This window comes from Salmo salar, chromosome 12, assembly GCF_965601325.2.
Source record: "Salmo salar chromosome 12, fSalSal1, whole genome shotgun sequence".
Lineage (NCBI taxonomy): Eukaryota > Metazoa > Chordata > Actinopteri > Salmoniformes > Salmonidae > Salmo > Salmo salar.
Genome location: NC_138302.1, coordinates 53,782,092 through 53,799,673, shown reverse-complemented (window position 1 = coordinate 53,799,673; position 17,582 = coordinate 53,782,092). Strand labels below are relative to the sequence as shown.

The following is a 17,582-nucleotide window of genomic DNA, read 5'->3' as shown; positions in this document are numbered from 1 at the left end:
AGATCAGATCACATTTTTTGACCAATTTATGTATGAAGAAATCCAGGTATTTCCAAAGCGTTCACATACTTTTTCTTGCCACTGGATATTTTCTATTTGAGATTCTTCAAATAGCCACCCATTGCCATGATGACAGCTTTGCACATTCTTGGCATTCTCTCAACCAGCTTCAAGGTAGTCACCTGGAATGCATTTCAATTAACAGATGTGCCTTCTTAAAAGTTAATTTGTGGAATTTCTTTCCTTCTTAATGTGTTTGAGCCAATCAGTTGTGTTGTGACAAGGTGGGGGGGGGGGGTATACAGAAGATAACCCTATTTGGTAAAAGACCAAGTCCATATTATGGTAAGAATAGCTCAAATAAGCAAAGAGAAACGACAGTCCATCATTACTGTAAAGACATGGAAGTTAGTCAATGCGGAACGTTTCATGAACTTTGAAAAACTATCAAGCGCTATGATGAAACTGGCTCTCATGATGACCACCACAGGAATGGAAGGCCCAGAGTTACCTCTGCTGCAGAGGATAAGTTAATTAGAGTTGCCAGCCTCAGAAATTGCAGCCCAAATAAATGCTTCACAGAGTTCAAGTAACAGACACATCTCAACATCAACTGTTCAGAAGGGACTGCGTGAAGCAGGCTTTCATGGTTGAATTGCTGCAAAGAAACCACTACTAAAGGACACCAATAATAAGAAGGGACTTGCTTTGGCCAAGAAACACGAGCAATGGACATTAGACCGGTGGAAATGTGTCCTCTGGTCTGGAGTCCAAATCGGAGATTTCTGGTTCTAACCACCGTGTCTTTGTGAGACGCGGTGTGGGTGATCTCTGCATGTGTAATTCCCACCATAAAGCATGGAGGAGGAGGTGTCATGGTGTGGGGGTGCTTTGCTGGTGACACTGTCTGTGATTTATTTAGAATTCAAGGCACACTTAACCAGCATGGCTACCACAGCATTCTGCAGCGATACGCCATGCCATCTGGTTTGGGCTTAGAGGGACTATCATTTGTTTTTATAACAGGACAATGATCCAACACACCTCCAGGCTGTGTACAGGCTATTTTACCAAGGAGAGGGATGGTGCTACATCAAATGACATGGCCTCCGCAATCCCCCAACCTCAATCAAATTGAAATGGTTTGGGATGAGTCGGACCGCAGAGTGACGAAAAGCAGCCAACAAGTGCTTAGCATATGTGGGAACGCGTTCAAGACTGTTGGAAAAGCATTCCAGGTGAAGCTGGTTGAGAGAATGTCAAGAGTGTACAAAGCTGTCATCAAGGCAAAGGGTGGAATCTCAAATATTACATATATTTTGATTTGTTTAACACTTTTTGGTTACTACATGATTCCATATGTGTTATTTCATAGTTTTGATGTCTTCTAGAAAATAGTAAAAATGAAGAAAAATCCTTGAATGAGTAGGTGTTCTAAAACTTTTGACCGGTAGTGTATATTTAAAACCAAATACTTTTACTCAAGTAGTATTATACCGGGTGACTTTCACTTATACTTGAGTCAATTTTCTATTAAGGTATCTTTACTTTTACTCAAGTATGACAATTGTGTGTACTTTTTCCACCACTGCACACACGCACACCATACAGAATTTGTTCAACTGTAATTCCATCAGACTCTTGTTGTGTCCCAAATTGTACCCTATTCCCTCTATAGTGCACTACTTTTGACCAGGGCCCATAGGGCTCTGGCTTAAAGGAGTGCACTGTATTTGGAATAGGGTGTCATTTGAGATGCACCCAGTGTATACGTGTCAGTTTTTCAGTATTCAGGTACTCAGGGCCTTACCATCACCCAGTTTCCCTGCCTGCTCGGCAGCCCCTCCCGCCCCTCCCAGGATATTAGTGAGAACGTTTCCCCCGTCCGCTGGGGGCTGGCCTGCCGCTGCACTGCCGATCCCACCAGGCCTGCTACCTATCCCTCCAGGAGGGGCTGCTTTAGAGCCTGCAGAGGAACAACAACAGCACTGTCAGATGGTATTTTTATTGATTTAATTTTAATTTAACCTTTATTTAACTAGGCAAGTGAGTTAAGAACAAATTCTGATTTTACAATGACTCCCGATCACAGCCTGGGATCGAACCAGAGACTGTAGCGATGCCTCTAGCACTGAGATGCAGTGCCTTAGACCGCTGCGCCACTCAGGAGCCCAAGTATGTCGGGGGCTTATCATTCTGTGTTTAGGTAGTATGTCATTCTGTGTTTGAGTAGTATGTCATTCTGTGTTTGGGTAGTATGTCATTCTGTGTTTGGGTAGTATGTCATTCTGTGTTTGGGTAGTATGTCATGTGACTATAGGAGAGATATAGGTCAGTCTCACCAATGCCTGTGAGGGGGGGTGTAACTGTCTTGGGAGGCTGTGCTGCTGCTGCCCCCCCAATCGCTGCTGCAGGTTTCGCCCCCCCAATGGCTGCTGCAGGTGTAGCAGGGGTCGCCTGTCACAGAACAGAAAGAGAGGGGAACAAAATCATTACTGTCTAGCTGTTCACCAAGAGGTAGAAAGTAAGATGGCATACATTTTCACATGACATTCAATGGATCTTGAAATACCAACCCCATCTAAGATGTACTTACGGCTGTGGTTGGTGACTGGCCTGCGGTGGGTCCAGCTGGCTGCCGGCCTTGTGCCGGAGTCTGGCCAGGTTTATCCTGGTGCTGTGCCGCTCCTGGTCCTGCCCCTGGTCCTGTACCTGGTCCTGTCCCTGGTCCTGTCCCTGGTCCTGCCATGGGACCTGGCCCTGCGGTCCCTGGATTGGCCTGAGGCCCCCCAGCAGTGGTCTGAGGAAGCTGGCTCTGCTGCAGGGGCTGCTGCTGCTGCTGCTGCTGCTGCTGCTGGGTGCGTTGTTGCTGCTGGACAGGATGCTGGGCTGGCTGTCCCCCGTCTGGCCCCTGGGACCCAGGCTGCCTGCCTGACTGGGACTGCCCACTGGAACGCTGCCCCTGCTGCTGGGGCCCCCCTGGACCAGCCTGGGGTTGCTGCCCTTGGCCCTGCTTGGCCCCTGCAGAAGGCACCCCCTCCTGTCTCCTGGAAGATGAGCCCGGCGGCCTCTGACCCCTGCCCCCAGTGCCCTCGCGGTGGTGTCCAGAGGCCGGATCACGGGAGGAGTAGTCCCCAGAGTCCCGATCCCGGTAGCCCTCCCGGGAGGAACGGGGTTCCGAGCCTCCCCTCTTCTGGGTGGAGGAGGATCCACGGCCCTCAGAGCGGGTGGATGGGTCTTTGGGGTGTGTTCTGGAGGAGCGGCTGGATGACCGGGGCTCCTCGCCAGAGTGGCGGGAAGATGAGTGCCTCCCCGAACTGCCGCCGCTACTGCCATGGTAACCACGGTGGTCACGGGATGATGAGGTGGACGAGGGGTGGCGAGGTTGGTTGTTGTACTCATCCTGAGGCCACAGGTCCTGCTCCTCGGGGGGCTCGTCGTAGTCGTGGTAAGTGTGCTTCACGTTGGCGCTGGTCTGTTGTCTACCTGTGGAGATGTGGCCTGCGCTCCCGTGGTGTCTGGAGCGGTTGGCGCGAGCCTCCCTCGGCTTCTCAAACCAGTCCGTCTCCTCCTGACCCAGATGATAGGCTTTTTGGACAACAAAGATTATCATCAGTCAGTTTCCTTTTGTGATGTGTAGAGAGGAGAAGAAGAGAGACATGCAGACTGAACTGAACCCATGCAGACGACAGACAAAAAGACAGGCCGAAAGTCTCAAAAACATGCAAAGTCTTTCAGAGTCAAACAAAAAACAGCAAAAACGTGTAAAATCACAAAACTACATTTTTAAAAATGTTTTCAGCATGCAAAAACAGAAAAAGATATACGAAACATAGGCAGATGCGGTTTATGCATTGGGCACAACATGCGCGTCTTTTCAAACAGTCACATAACAGAAGGAGCCGTCGTGCTGCTCTAAAGACCACACTTGGCATACAGACTCTTTCCAGCAGACAGAGAGACAGAGGAGGTCAGGCAGTTAGTGGCATTCAGCACCAGTTACCTTCGCTGTCCGACACAGCTGCGTGCATGTCGTCTACAAGGTATGGGTCATCTGGTTTGTACACGTGGCTCCTGGGCAGGTCCTTCATGTGGTGATCCTGGACGTCCGGCAGGGAGTGGCTGGAGCCGTACTGGTTCCTCACGTCATGGGGATCCCCTGGTACCCCGGTGCCGCCTCGTCCGATCCCCACAGGCTTCCCCATGGGACTGAGGGGGCTCTCCTCCTCTGAGTTCCGTCCACCGCGGTTGCCTCTCTGAGACCGCTCCAAGGCGTCCCTCTCGTAGGACTTGCTCCTGTAGCCTGAGGAGTCCCTGGAGGAGATCTTGTCCATGCCGTAGCCTGTAGACCGGGATCTCCCCGAGCCGTACATCCGGTCCTCCTCTTCCAGGGCTTCCCGGCTTCCCGGCTGGCCGCCATAGTACTTCTGCTGGTCGTAGCCGCTCTTCTTCACCCCGGACCGGGACACCACGGTGCAGCTGCCGCCGGTAGAGGTGGTCATGGTGTAAGAGGCCAGGTCAGACTCAACGTCCCGCGCCTCCTCGATGGGGGAGAACTTTGAGATCTTCTGCTCCATTCCTTGCTTCCTGTGCTTGCTGCGCTTACCGGAGGAGACCACGGCAGGGGCCAGGTTCTTGGATGGGTGTTTCTGGGGCCCTGGGCCCCCTGGACGTGTTGTGCTGGGGTGTTTATTATAGTCGTCATAGTAATAAGAAGATCCCCCAGTAGTGGTGGTCCGGGGGTCCACAGCACCCTGCTGGTGGTAGCCCGTGGTGCCTGCAGGCATGTACGGGTCCACAGGCTCATTGCCGTAGCCAGTCTGGCGCACGGGGCCGTTCTCACCGTAGCGTCCTCCTATTGGATGGCCAAGAGCATCAACAGCAGGGCCTGTGTTCTCTTTGGTCAGCTCGCTGATGTCGTCAATCATGACGTAGTTCCTGGGGATATTCTGCTCCAGGTTGGAGGTGTAGAGGCCATCTGCAGCATAGGCTGATGTGGGGCTGTCCACTCCGTGGGTCAGCACAGGTTCCGGGGGGCGGTACTGCACGTAGGCGTTGGGCATGGTGTTAGAGGCATAGACTGAGCCAAAGCAGGTGTCTGGAGCTGATGTGGCCACCGAGACGGCAGGGTTACTGATCACCTCGTAGTTGGTGGGCAGCTTCTGTTCCAGGTCGGCCAGGGAGGTCTGACGAGGCCTCTGGTGGACAGTAAGGATCTCTGCCTGGGGCTGATAGGACATCCCCTGGCCGGGGTAGGGGCTCTGGCCTGGGTAGGGGAGGTGTTGGCCTGGGATAGAGGGGTTGGGAGGCTGGAAACCCTGGTGGCTATGCTGCTGCATGCCCAGGTCTGTATGGTAGGAAGGCTGGCCATAGCCCCCATGGGCTGGGTAGCCTGGCTGGGTCTGGTAACCTGGGCCTTGGGGTGGGTGTGGCTGGAAGGTGCCTGGCTGGGGCTGGCCAGCTGTTGGGTACTGAGGGGGCTGGAAACCGATCTGTTGGTAAGCAGCGGTTGGCTGCTGTGTGGGTGTGGGCTGGCTCTGTGGGTACTGATAGGCCATGTAGGAGGAGGTGGGCGGGTACTGGGAGGCCGGGCCGAGGTCGTTGGTGAACTGGCTCATCGGCGCCGTGCTGGGCCTCGTCAGCAGACCGTTACCATCGAACGTCCCCGTGGCTGCAACCATCCTCAGGTTGTTAAGCTCGGTGTCCGACATGTAGTCACGGGCGTCGCCCATGCAGCGCATGTAGGCCAGCTCCCTCCTCTCCCTCTCCTTCACCAGGGTCTCCTTGCGCTGATGGATGCCCAGTTCCAGGTACCGCAGCTTGGCGTCAATCTCCTTCTCCTCCTCCTCCAACTCCTGCTGCTGCTTGCGGAGCTTGGTAGACTCCTGCTCCACGGCCTTCAGCTCGCTCAGCAGGCCAGCCTTAGTGACCCCCTGGGCGGGCCTTGGCAGCACCCTCTGGGGCTGCATCCCCGGGGGGCTGCTGTACATGTGGGACATGGCTGGGGTGACGATGGGGAGAGGGCTTTCTTCTGGAGGAGGGCTAGGCAGGGTCCTCTTCACCTTTCTCATCAGAGAGTTCTGCTGTTGCTGCAGGGTGGCCATCTGGAGCTACAGGAAGAGAAGCACCATTAGGACGACACGCACATAACAATGAACAGAATGCCTGCATGGAAATCAGACTAATTGCACTAAAGTGTTATGTGACGATTACAGTCCAGTCTCCCTCTTCTACTCATTGTAATTTTTTTATAGCTTAATTCAGAAAATGTCAATTTCATATGAATAGCTTAGCATCAATTTAAGGTAAAATGTATAATTATGTTTCAAATTAGTTTGGGTCCATTAAAAAACACTTCCATCATAAATAAATGAGCAAAAAGAACACCAAGAGCAAGTTTCTTATTAAACAGAACTCTGTAAAAGATGAGTGCTACAATGGGAAGAGACCGTGAAGAATAATGTCCACGTGAGAAAGAATGGACAACCTGGGAGCGATTCTCAGCATAAATAATTAATATTCTTATTTTCAGAGCCTTATAAAATTCCAACCGTAACATAGTCATCCACCTTTTCCTTACTTATCTCAAAACCAAATGGCAACAACAACAAACTAAGAGCAATAATAAATCATTGTTCACAGAAGAGAAAAAACATTCAAACATGACAAGATTCCTTCTTTCTACTTACAGTTTAGGAGTTGTGTAGACCCATGGTGAATTGAATAAGTATCCGTGAGAATGCCATTTTTACAAATGTTGATGAATGCCCAGTACAAATAAAACAAGAAAATACATGCAAAAATCCTCTTATGATTTCTATGTGTGCCTGTTCCTCTGACAGCCTTCGCACTGAGTGCAGAAGGATCTGACTTTACTTTGACCAGCTGCTAACATGCCGGAAGACAGCAGGGCTATAGCAGGATGCCTTCACATTGTGTCTCCCCTTGGCATGTCTAAGGGCTTTGCCAGATATAGCAGGGATAGCATGATGGAGAAAGAGAGGGATGGGAGGTGGAGTGTGTGTGTGTGTGTGTGTGTGTGTGTGTGTGTGTGTGTGTGTGTGTGTGTGTGTGTGTGTGTGTGTGTGTGTGTGTGTGTGTGTGTGTGTGTGTGTGTGTGTGTGTGTGTGTGTGTGTGTGTGGTAAAGCTAGAAAAGGCAAAGTAGAAAAAAGAAAATGATATCAGGGAAAACTATGGAGTGAGAAACAGAGAGGATGGTATAATGGAGTAAAGGGGAAGCTTGCTTGGTGCCTGGCATGGACAGCTGCTCTCCTGAGAACATTCTGTCACGTCCTTTGATGCCAAACCCTGTGTGATGCATATGTGCTCTCACACAAGACTCTAGTCTATTCAGTATCACTCTGTTCAGTATTGTGTTGTCTACTCTCTATGCTCTCAACTGTATATAACACAGTTATAATAAAAAAAGTAGTTTGAGAACAAATGCTTGTTCTCTTCAAAATAATAAATGTATGTATTTATTTTCATAGCTGGTCATTATGATTTACAGTGTCTTAACCCTGATTGTCCCAAGTATTTTTGCAACATAGGAAAATACCTCTAGCTCTGGCTCAGAATGTTTGTTTCTCAATTTTCTTTTTCTACATAATCTCTATAATTTAGAGAAGACAGGACACACACCAGTTGCTACTAAGAGTTACATCTAGGTCTAAACATGAGTTTACCCAGAAAACAGGGGATGTCCTAAGAACATTAGCCGACGTTCCCATTAGGTCCCTTTAAGGGTTTCGGCTAGACGTTATCCCACTGATGTTCTGAGAACGTTCTAGGAACATTAAAACATGACGTTAACCGAGGGACCATAAGAGCATGTTCAGTACAGGTCCCAGTTTGGTCACAGTATAACGTTATAATAAGGTATTTTGATGGCCATTAGGTAACGTTGGGAAAATGTTCCTATTTGGTTCTGATAGGATGTTATCCATGGGACATTCAATAACCACAAGGGGACGTTTCATGATGGTCACAAAGGAGCGTTAGACGTTCTTGTAAGATGAACCCGGGTCTGTAGTGACGCCTCTAGCACTGCAATGCAGTGCCTTAGACTGCTGCGCCACTCTTCTCTCATCAATATCTATTGAACCAAGCGTGCCATGACTACGAAAATTATATATTCTGAATCAGGGGAGGATGGATAAAAATCCACACCTTTATTTTGGTGTTTAAATTTAGATTTGTTTTATTTCAATCTTCAATCGCTCTTAAAAAAAAGTGTGCCATGGCTATACAAATTCTATATTCTGAATCAGGGCAGGATAGATGTAACGTCTGCTTCCAACTCACACTCTCAAACACGTAGATCCCCTGAACGCAGCTCACTCTCCAGATCCCAATCACCTGAATTCTGATCACCTGTTCACACACCTGTATGTCATTATCACACACTATTTAGTTCAGTTCTTTGCACCCCATCATTGTGAGGTATTGTTTGTTTTGTGACACATTTCTATTCGGAGCTCTGATTTTCCCGGAATTTAATCCTCCTGTGTATGATCGTTTTTGCCTGCCTCACTAATGACGCCTTTTTCCTATTCCCTGCCTGTACTTTAGCCTATCGGATTTTCTGTTATCAACCTATTGCCTGATCTCCCGGACGACATTACTTGCCTTTTCCCGGCCTGTATTGTTGTCTTTTTGGACCCCCTGTGTATGAGTTTCTGCCTTCCCATGGACCCAGCTACCTGCCTCCTCCTGCGGTCCTTTACCAATAAACACCTGCTGCGCCCTGCGCTTGAAACCAGCTCTCAGTCTCCCATCGTGTTCATTATAATAGAGAAAAATAAATAAGCAATTCTGCCTCCAAAAAGCTGTGGTCAATTAACCATTTCTTTGTGGATTTTGATGTGTGCTTGGGGTCCATTGTCTTGCTGGAAGATCCACTTGTGGCCAAGTATCAGCCTCCCTCAGATATACTGCGGGCTTTCTACTTTCCTCTGATATTTATTTATCTGTGGGTGGAATTTGTTTTTTCGTTACGTTTTGCGCCGGGTATTGTTATAACCCGTGGGTTGGTTATTTCTACCATTTTGTGTAATTTGTGCGCTATCGCTTTGTTCCTTGTGCCGGAGTGTTGTGACGCAGTTGCGTCCGGCTGTTTTTCCTCTGCCTTAATAAAGTGTGCCTGTTCACTCATCTCTGTTCTCCTGCACCTGACTTCCTTCGACCAGTTGCGCACACTCTGACAGTAGGCCAGTGACACAAAATCTCAATTTAATACATTTAAAGTTCAGGTTGTAACACAACAAAATGTGGAAAAATTATGAATTATGAGTATGACTACTTTCTGAAAGCACTGTAGCTAGCTCTCTGTCTGTTGCTTCTCCTTAACTTTTTAAGAAATGAATTTGTTCAAAACTGCTCAACTGTCTTTCTCTCTTTTTGAGTCAACTACTCACCACATTTTATGCACTGGAGTGCTATCTAGCTGTACCTTATGCTTTTAGTACTAGATTCATTCACTGATGCTTTGATTGGGTGGACAACATGTCAGTTTATGCTGCAAGAGCTCCGATTCCTCCGGAAGTCATCATAATTACTTGGTAAGTCTATGGAAGGAGGTGAGAACCATTAACCTCCTAAGTGTTGTATTGAAGTCAATGTACCCAGAAGAGGACGGAAAATTGCTGTCCTCCGGCTACACCATGGTGCTACCCCAGAGAGTCCTGTTGAGGATACTGTAGACCTTCTTTGCAAAACAGTGAGTTCTAATCTGTTATTTGGTGATGTGAATATATTTAGTATATTTTTTTGCAGGGTAGGACCTGTTGCATCTTTGCAACCGGGGGTCTCGCAGGGTTTTAATGTTACTGAAGTGAAAGTGAAATAATAATGTAACTTCTTACATACCTGACTGTTGGAGAGGGCCTGCTGATGATAAGGTGAGAACCTGTTCTTGGCAGGGTCTTCTGAGGTGGGGCTGAGGGGTTTGGGGTCTGACATGGAGCGCTGCACACTCTTGATGGGCCTGGGGAGGCTCTGATGACGCTGAGGGGACTCGGCAGTGAAGGCTTTCTGCTGGGGTGTGACGTGCGCCTTGTTGAGTTTCTCCTGGGAGGTGAAGGTGGTCTCCAGCATCCGATGGGGTGACAGAGGGGACACGGGGGAGTACAGCACCTGAGGAGACTTGGGAGGCTGACGAGATGGGGACTCGTTCTGCTGCTGGCCTTGGTAGCCGATATCCAGAGGATCGGGTTTCCTCCTTTCAAACTTGGCCACCCCTTGGGGAGGAGATGGGGTGGAGCCTACCATCTGCATGGTGGTGGAGTATGGGCTGATGGTGGTGGGGACGCTGAGCTGAGGGGCCACCACCCCCTGAGACTGGACCTCTGGTTCGGTCTGACAGGCCAAGCTCTCACCCTTATGGGTCCTCTCTGGAGCAGAGATGTAGTGTAGTAGCTCCACCTTGTTTGTCTCAGCCGCAGTGATGTGGATTGCAGGTGAGACCCTGCCCAACTGGTCTGTCTCAGTCTGGCATGAGGAGTCGTTGGTGGTCTGAATGGCTATACTAGAGGAGGACACTTTGGAGGTTCCGTCGGATTTGACCTCCGCGCTAGAGTCTGAGTGCTTGGAGAAGCGTGATCTCCTGCGCCTAACCGGTTGTTCCCACTCTGCTTGATCCTCGTCGTCTGTCTGGACGCTGCAGTCGGCGATGCGCCTGGTTCTCCTGCCCCTACGGTTCATATACCTGTCCTCACCATCTTCATCATCCGTCTGCACGCAGCTATCTGCAATCCTCCTCACCGGCTCCTCCTCTGCTTCGTCCCTAAGACGAGGCATAGAGTTCCGCTTCTTCATGACTCTGGACTCCGCCTGATCCTCACTATTTCTGAAGGACATCTCAGAGGCAGAGCTAGATATAGGCCTTGGGGTCACCACTGTTTGGACCACCTGCCCTTCCATGTGGGGTTGCCAGAACTGCACACTTTGGCCCTCCTGTTGAATCACCCTACCACTCTGGTCACAGATGATGAAACCTTGAGGGGTTCCTCCTCCAACTACTACCCCTTGAGCAGTAGTGGCTGTAGCAGCTGCTGCTGCCGATGCAGCAGCTGCCTCGGCTGCTGCGGCTGCAGCTGCTGCCTCCACCACTGCAGTCTTCTGCCTCTTCTGCTCCTCCAACTGCTGCTGGAGCTGCTGCTGCAGCGACTGGATCTGGTCCAGTTGCATCCTCTGCTGGGCTAGCTGTTCCCTCTGCATGACCAGCTGGGTCTCCCTTTCCGATTGCTGTTGATGCAGGACTTGCTGTTTGATGGTCTGCAGCTCCTGAATCTCGCGCTGCACCAGCATCTGTTCTTTCTCCCTGTGCCTCTGGAGCTCCATGCGGTCTCTCTCCAGTTCCTCATGCAGCCGCATTTGTCGAAGTTTCTCCAGCTCCACACGCTCTCGCTCCATCTGCAGCATCTGCTCTTGCTGCTGTCTCAAACGCTCTTCTACCTTTTCTAGCTCTGGGTCTACAGAAGTAGCAATGGTGGTGCTGGCTGCTGCAGCCTGGGGTGTGGTCTGGGGCTGCAGCTGAGTCTGGTGCTGCACTAGAGCCTGGGGCTGAGGCTGAGTTATTAGCTGGGACTGGGTTTGAGTCAGGGATAAAGCTTGAGTTTGAGTTGGTATTTGTTGTTGCATTTGAGTTTGCATTTGTTGCTGTATTTGGGACTGCATTTGTTGATGGATTTGGACTTGCATTTGAGTTTGTGTATGGGGGTGTGTCGTAACTTTCTGCGCTTGGATATGAGTTTGGGGGGTCTGTTGGTTTGCAGACTGAATTGGCATTGCAGTAGTTTGTACACTCTGTCCACCCATATGAGAAACCGTTTGGGCCGGTGGTAAAGTTGCAGCTGCGTGCACAGCGACGGTTGCCAAAGGCTTCCCAAGGTAGACAGGAGCTTCCTGGGTGGAGGTGCTTGTGTCAGGTACATTTCCAGGAACGCCAGCTGTTGTAGGAAACTGGTTGGGAGAAGCGTAACCATAAGGTCCCTGTGTAGACAGAGGCATCCTTGGGGTCACATGAGGCAACCTGGTGAGGCTAGCCAGTGGTACAGCGGTCACGCCTGCAGGGTAAGGTCGGTATATTCCCCGTGGCATGGGTCGCAGAACAGAGGAAGGCTGGGTAGTTATTGGCAAGGTAGAGGCTATTGGGCTGTTGATGGTGGAGTATGTCATGCCATCAGCTCCTCTCATTGCAGATGGATATAAGGCTCGTATGCTTGCTTGTCTGGCATTGATCAGATTGGTTATGGCTTGGCCGTGTGCAGTGGGCCTACCGTCAGGGCCATAGAGTAGGTTGGCTCGGATTGATGCTAAACTTTGCTGTAGGTTGAGCCTGGCTGCAGGGCCTGCTCCTCTTCCAGCACCATACTGCATCATGTCAGGGTTGCTGTACCGTTGACCGAACTGGTCCATAGAGTTCAGAGCTGCACACATTCGGCTGATCTCCCTGGCAGTGGTGGCACTATACTGTGCCAGGTTGGCGTCCGGTAAACCTGCCTGTCCATAGCCGTAGTCTTGGTTGATGTTGGACATGGAGCCGTATCTTCGCAGGGGTAAGGGAGGACCTGTAACATCTCCTTCATGACGTAAGTCTGTGTAGGATCCATACTGCGCACCCATGCCAAGATATCCTCCTTCGTAGGTTTGATTCATGGTGCTCAGATCCACGGCCAGGTCCCCAGGGTCAGTCCTCTGATAGTACTGAAGTCCTGCATTAGACAGGTTGGTGTCAGACATGGAAGGTTGAAGCCTCCCTCCAGGGGGTATAGGGTATGGAGGGACTCCCTGCATTGGTTTAAGCTCCTCTGGTGCTCCTTGCATGCTTGATGTCTGGTAGCCATTATTTCCAGGTTGTTGTTGTTGTTGTTGATGATGTTGCTGTTGTTGTTGATGATGATGTTGCTGTTGTTGTTGATGACGTTGTTGTTGTTGTTGTGTTGTTGTTGTTGTTGTTGTTGTCGTTTCTGCTGCTGCTGTTGTTGTTGTTGCTGGTTTACACTGTAATGTGGGGCAGGGGGTGGAAGGGTGACTTGGGAAGGTTCAGTGGTAAGATTTTTCTGAGTTAAGTTCCCTGCACAACTACCAGCGAAGGGTAACTTGTAAACGACGTCACAACAAGCCACTTGGTTCTCTGGTTTCTGCATCTGTCCACCAGTGAGATCCAGGACCTGGGGAGGAGGAGGAGGAGGAGGCTCTTTGACCAGCTGAGTCACTGTGGCCACCTGAGATGTACTGCGGTCTTCCAGTTGGACCATCATGACATGGGGCTTTCCCGTGGACAGGTTCATGACCGTGGGCTTGTTCTTCAACTCCAAAGCAAGCCCACCCTGACAATAGTCGTGCTGAGTGTTAGAGGAAGGTGGAGACACAGACACTGGCTGAGGAGGTAAGGGAGATACTCTAGGAATTGCACTGACACTGACCACAGGCTGAGCAATGCCAACGCTTGTCTGGCTCACCACCAGGTCTTTCTTCCGCAACAGTGGCTGGACCTGGTTCGCTAGGTTATAGCGAGCGAAAGAGGACTGCTGGTGCTGCTGGAGCTGCTGCTCGAGGAGCTGCTGTTGCTGTAGGAGCTTCTGCTGCTGCATCTGGAGCTGCTGCTGCTGGATGCCCAGATCCTCCAGACATGCGTCAATCTTAGGAATGGACGGGTCAGTGATGGGTGTCTTAGTTTGTGTAAGACACATTGCTGATCCAACGCCTTGCCCCAGATCCATACGGTTCTGCAGGGGATCTCCGTAAACCACTGGATGCCCCTTCGGCTGAGATATAAACATGGAGGCTGCCACGGTGACTGTTGTTGGAGTGGACGCAGACACATGCGGCTGCTCTTGTGCATTCAGGTTCATGGCTGCATTCAGGTCCTGCACCGCTGTGTGACGGCTGGGTGGTTGTTCAGCATCGAGAGAATACCTCCTTGTATCAGTTGCCAGAGACGTTAGATCCATGCCCTGGTCAGTCATGATGATTGGGGCGGGCTTCATTGGTGCTCTCAGGTCCACCACAGATGCAGGTCCACTCGGATGCATTTGAATTTGGCCCTGCTCCACGACCCTAGAGGTACCTGGAACGTTGGAGATTCTGCATAGGGAGATATTTTCCATTGACATTGACCCACGACTGTATGTGGTAGCTGTGGTTGTCATTGTCATGCTCATACTAATATTAACCCTCTCTGCAGTTTGGGGCCTCTGTACACCGGGTTGAGGGGTTTGGTGCAGTGGGTGCATTTGTGGGGATGTTGGGGAGCTTGTTGAAGGAATATGTTGCTGATACATGGGCTGACGTATACCCTGTGTTGGCGAGGACAGGGGCGAAGTGGAAGAGTTTACAGTTAAAGGCTTGGCAGAACTGGTGGTGGTCTCAGAGCCCAGAGTTATCACCATTACTGGTGAGTCGGAGGAGGACTGTTGTCTTGCAAGGCGTGGCGACGCTGATCTTTGTGGCGTCTGGGCTCCATGTTGTTGTGGCGGTATTGGGGAGGTTGGGCCGCCAGCGCCAGGCTGAGAATGTCGTGGGGACCCCCCAGGCCCAGTGGGTCGTGGGGTCACCCCAGGCCCTGTGGGTCGAGGGGACACCCCAGGCCCTGTGGGTCGAGGGGACACCCCAGGCCCTGAGGGTCGTGGGGACGGGGAATGAGTGGGGCTCTGTGAGGGAGAGGGAGCAGGGGAAACAGGAGGACTGGGGCCTTTAAAATAGGAGAAGAGGGAGGATGCGATGGAGGGCCCTCCAGGGTCAGGAGGAGGCACCCCCTGTGCTGGTCCATGAGTACCTGGTCTTCCAGCTGCCGGGGGGATTACACCCCCTATTTTGGCAGTCTGCGTCCTCATCCTGTCTTGGGTTTCTTTCGATAGATGCTGTGTCACACTGATTCCTTGGGGGATCCCTCTTCCAGACCCACGTGGGTCGTTTGAGGAGAAGGAAACAGGTGCAGAGATCTGTGTGGGGCTGGAGCCAGGTGTTAGGGAAGCTCCAGTGTCTAGATGTTGTTTATTGCCAGGCTGAGGTGCCCCAGCCGGTTGCCTTTGTGGACTTCCTTGTTGTTGACCTGGCCTTCCTGGCTGTCCCTGCTGCTGCTGCTGCTGCAGTATCTCTGCTTTCCTCATCATTTCTTCATAAACCTCCTCTGCACTTTTCAGTGTCTTGTCAGATGGTGAAGTGGCAGTAGGTTTTTCAGTGGGGGAGTAGAGAGACATGAACGTGGGTAGATTGTGGTGGCTTCCTGACTTGTAGAGCTTGGAGCCCATCATTTCAAAGCCCTCTGCCTCTGAATCCATGGAAGGGGAGTACTCTGAGCAGGAGGATCTGTGGAGCTCCTCCATCTCTGCTGCCTGTCTCAGCTCCTCTGTTGGGGATGCATCCTCAATGGGAGAGAGGTTGCTTGGCGGAGTCTTGGATCTCTCTCTACGTCTCTGGGCCCTCAGCTCCTCTTTGTCTCTCTTAGTTTTCCTGGCTGTGCTGCGGATCCTCTGCAGGTCCAGATCTCTCATCTTCTCCTGCTCTCTCAAAAGCTCCTCCTCCTCCCTCAGCTCGTCTTCCTCAGATGAGTCCTCAATGGTGGGCAGGAGTGGGCCATGGGAGCGGTGGCGAGCCTTCCTCTGCTGCTTGGCTTCTTCCAGTCTCTGCCTGCGGCTGGGGCTGCTGTCACTGTCATCCTCCATGGAGGACACAGAGGTAGGGGACGTGCCGGAGGTGTAGCTGGGAGTAGTGGCAGGTAGGGTGGATGAATACTCCCCCCTCGACCGCTCCTCTGGTGATCCAGTCAGGCTCTCCATCTCCAGCTCTGGCTCTCTGAGGTCATGCTCTGAGTTGTTCAGCTCGATGGTCTTAAACCGCCGCAGGCCTCCTTGGGAAGCCATCATACCTTCATCTTCTTCACCATCAGCGCCCTTGGTGTCCTCTTCAAAACTACTGGAATGGTGGGTGAGGCTTCGTCGTTTCTCCTTCCCCAAATCCTTTTTGTTTTTTGTTTTCTGGTAGCCGTACCCTTCCTCCTCCTCCATCTCATCCTCGTCAGCGCTCATTTCCATGATCTGCCTCCTCATGAACTCCTCATCTGTCATTTCTTTATGGGACTTCTTCTGCCTGGGCGGTAAGGGGGACAGACCACTCTCGCTGCTGTCCTCCACATAGTCGTGGCGCAGCTTTGAGCTGAGATCGTCCGACACTTCCCCATCCGAGTTGTACTCCTCGTCCTGGCCAATGGACAGAGAGTGAGGCCTCCCCCGGCCCTGGTCTGCAGCGGCCTTGGACTTTGACTCTAGCAGCGGCCGCATGGAGCTCTCCAGCTTGGTTATCTCAGAGGGGCTCGAGGGGCCTCGTTCACTCAGCTTCAACCCCGGATCCTCCTGGATCTGGCCTGTGATCTCGCCCATGGAGCCGGATATCCCATCTGACGAGTAGCCCGTGTCACTGAGGCTCTGTGTGCTGGACTTGTTGGAATACTGAAGGAAAGAGAGAGAAAAAAAGCGAGAGGTCAGAGGGCGGTATTAGCATCAGTCCTTTTTCCCCTTGACTTCATTTATTTCTATAACAAAAAGTCTATTACAGGCATCAGCGCACCCTTTCTTTCCTATCATTTCACCTAACTCATCGGTAGTGTCACTTTTATGAGCATTTGTTTCACAGATGATAGGGGTTGGAATTAAAGCAATGGAGCTTATACAGGATATATTACTATTCTGGCAAGACACAAGAGAATAATTACATTGAAAGGAATTCAGTCATCAAAGCACATGCAACTATAACAGATAATGTAATACATACAGTGCCATGAAAAAGTACTTGCCCCCTTTCTGATTTTCAAACTTTTTGCATATTTTTGATACTGAATGCTATCAGATTTTCAACCAAACCTCATATTAGATAAAGGGAACCTGAGTGTACAAATATAATAAGTATCACTTTTTTTGTTATGTATTTAATTAACAAAGTTATACAACACCCAATTTCCCTATGTGAAAATAGTTGCCCCCTTACACTCAATAACTGGTTGTGCCACCTTTAGCTGCAATGACTGCAACCAAATGCTTCCTGTAGTTGTAGATCAGTCTCTCAGATCGCTGTGGAGGAATTTTGGCCCACTCTTGCATGCAGAACTGCTTTAACTCAGCAACATGTGTGGTTTTTCAAGCATGAACTGCTTGTTTCAAGTCCTGCCACAACATCTGGCAGGACTTTGGGCACCTGAGTGGCACAGCGGTCTAAGGACACTGCATCCCAGTGCAAGATGCATCACTGCAGTCCCTGGTTCAAATCCAGGCTGCATCACGTCCGGCCGTGATTGGGAGTCCCATAGGGCGGAGCACAATTGGCCCAGCGTTCGTTGTCCGGGTTTGGTCAGGGTAGGCCATCATTGTAAATAAGAATTTGTTCTTAACTGACTTGCCTAGTTAAATAAAGGTTAAACAAAAAACACCTATAATAATAATCTCAATTGGGATTAGGTCTGGACCTTGACTGGGCCAAGCTATACTGATTGTGTGTTTTGGATCACTGTCTTGCTGCATGATCCAGCTGCGCTTCAGCTTCAGCTCACAGACGGATGGCCTGACATTCTCCTGTAGAATTCTCT

At 50.6% G+C, this 17,582-nt stretch overlaps 1 protein-coding gene across 1 annotated transcript in view; it reads right to left on the bottom strand.

Moving 5' to 3' along the window:
- Window positions 1-17,582, bottom strand: part of LOC106565168 (protein bassoon) — a 105,852-nt gene that overhangs the window by 14,646 nt on the left and 73,624 nt on the right. Inside the window, 6 exon segments of the mRNA XM_014131999.3 lie at window positions 1,811-1,966; window positions 2,343-2,457; window positions 2,597-3,588; window positions 4,004-6,110; window positions 9,869-12,760; window positions 12,763-16,452. Of these exon segments, the coding sequence (XP_013987474.2) occupies window positions 1,811-1,966; window positions 2,343-2,457; window positions 2,597-3,588; window positions 4,004-6,110; window positions 9,869-12,760; window positions 12,763-16,452 (9,952 nt within the window).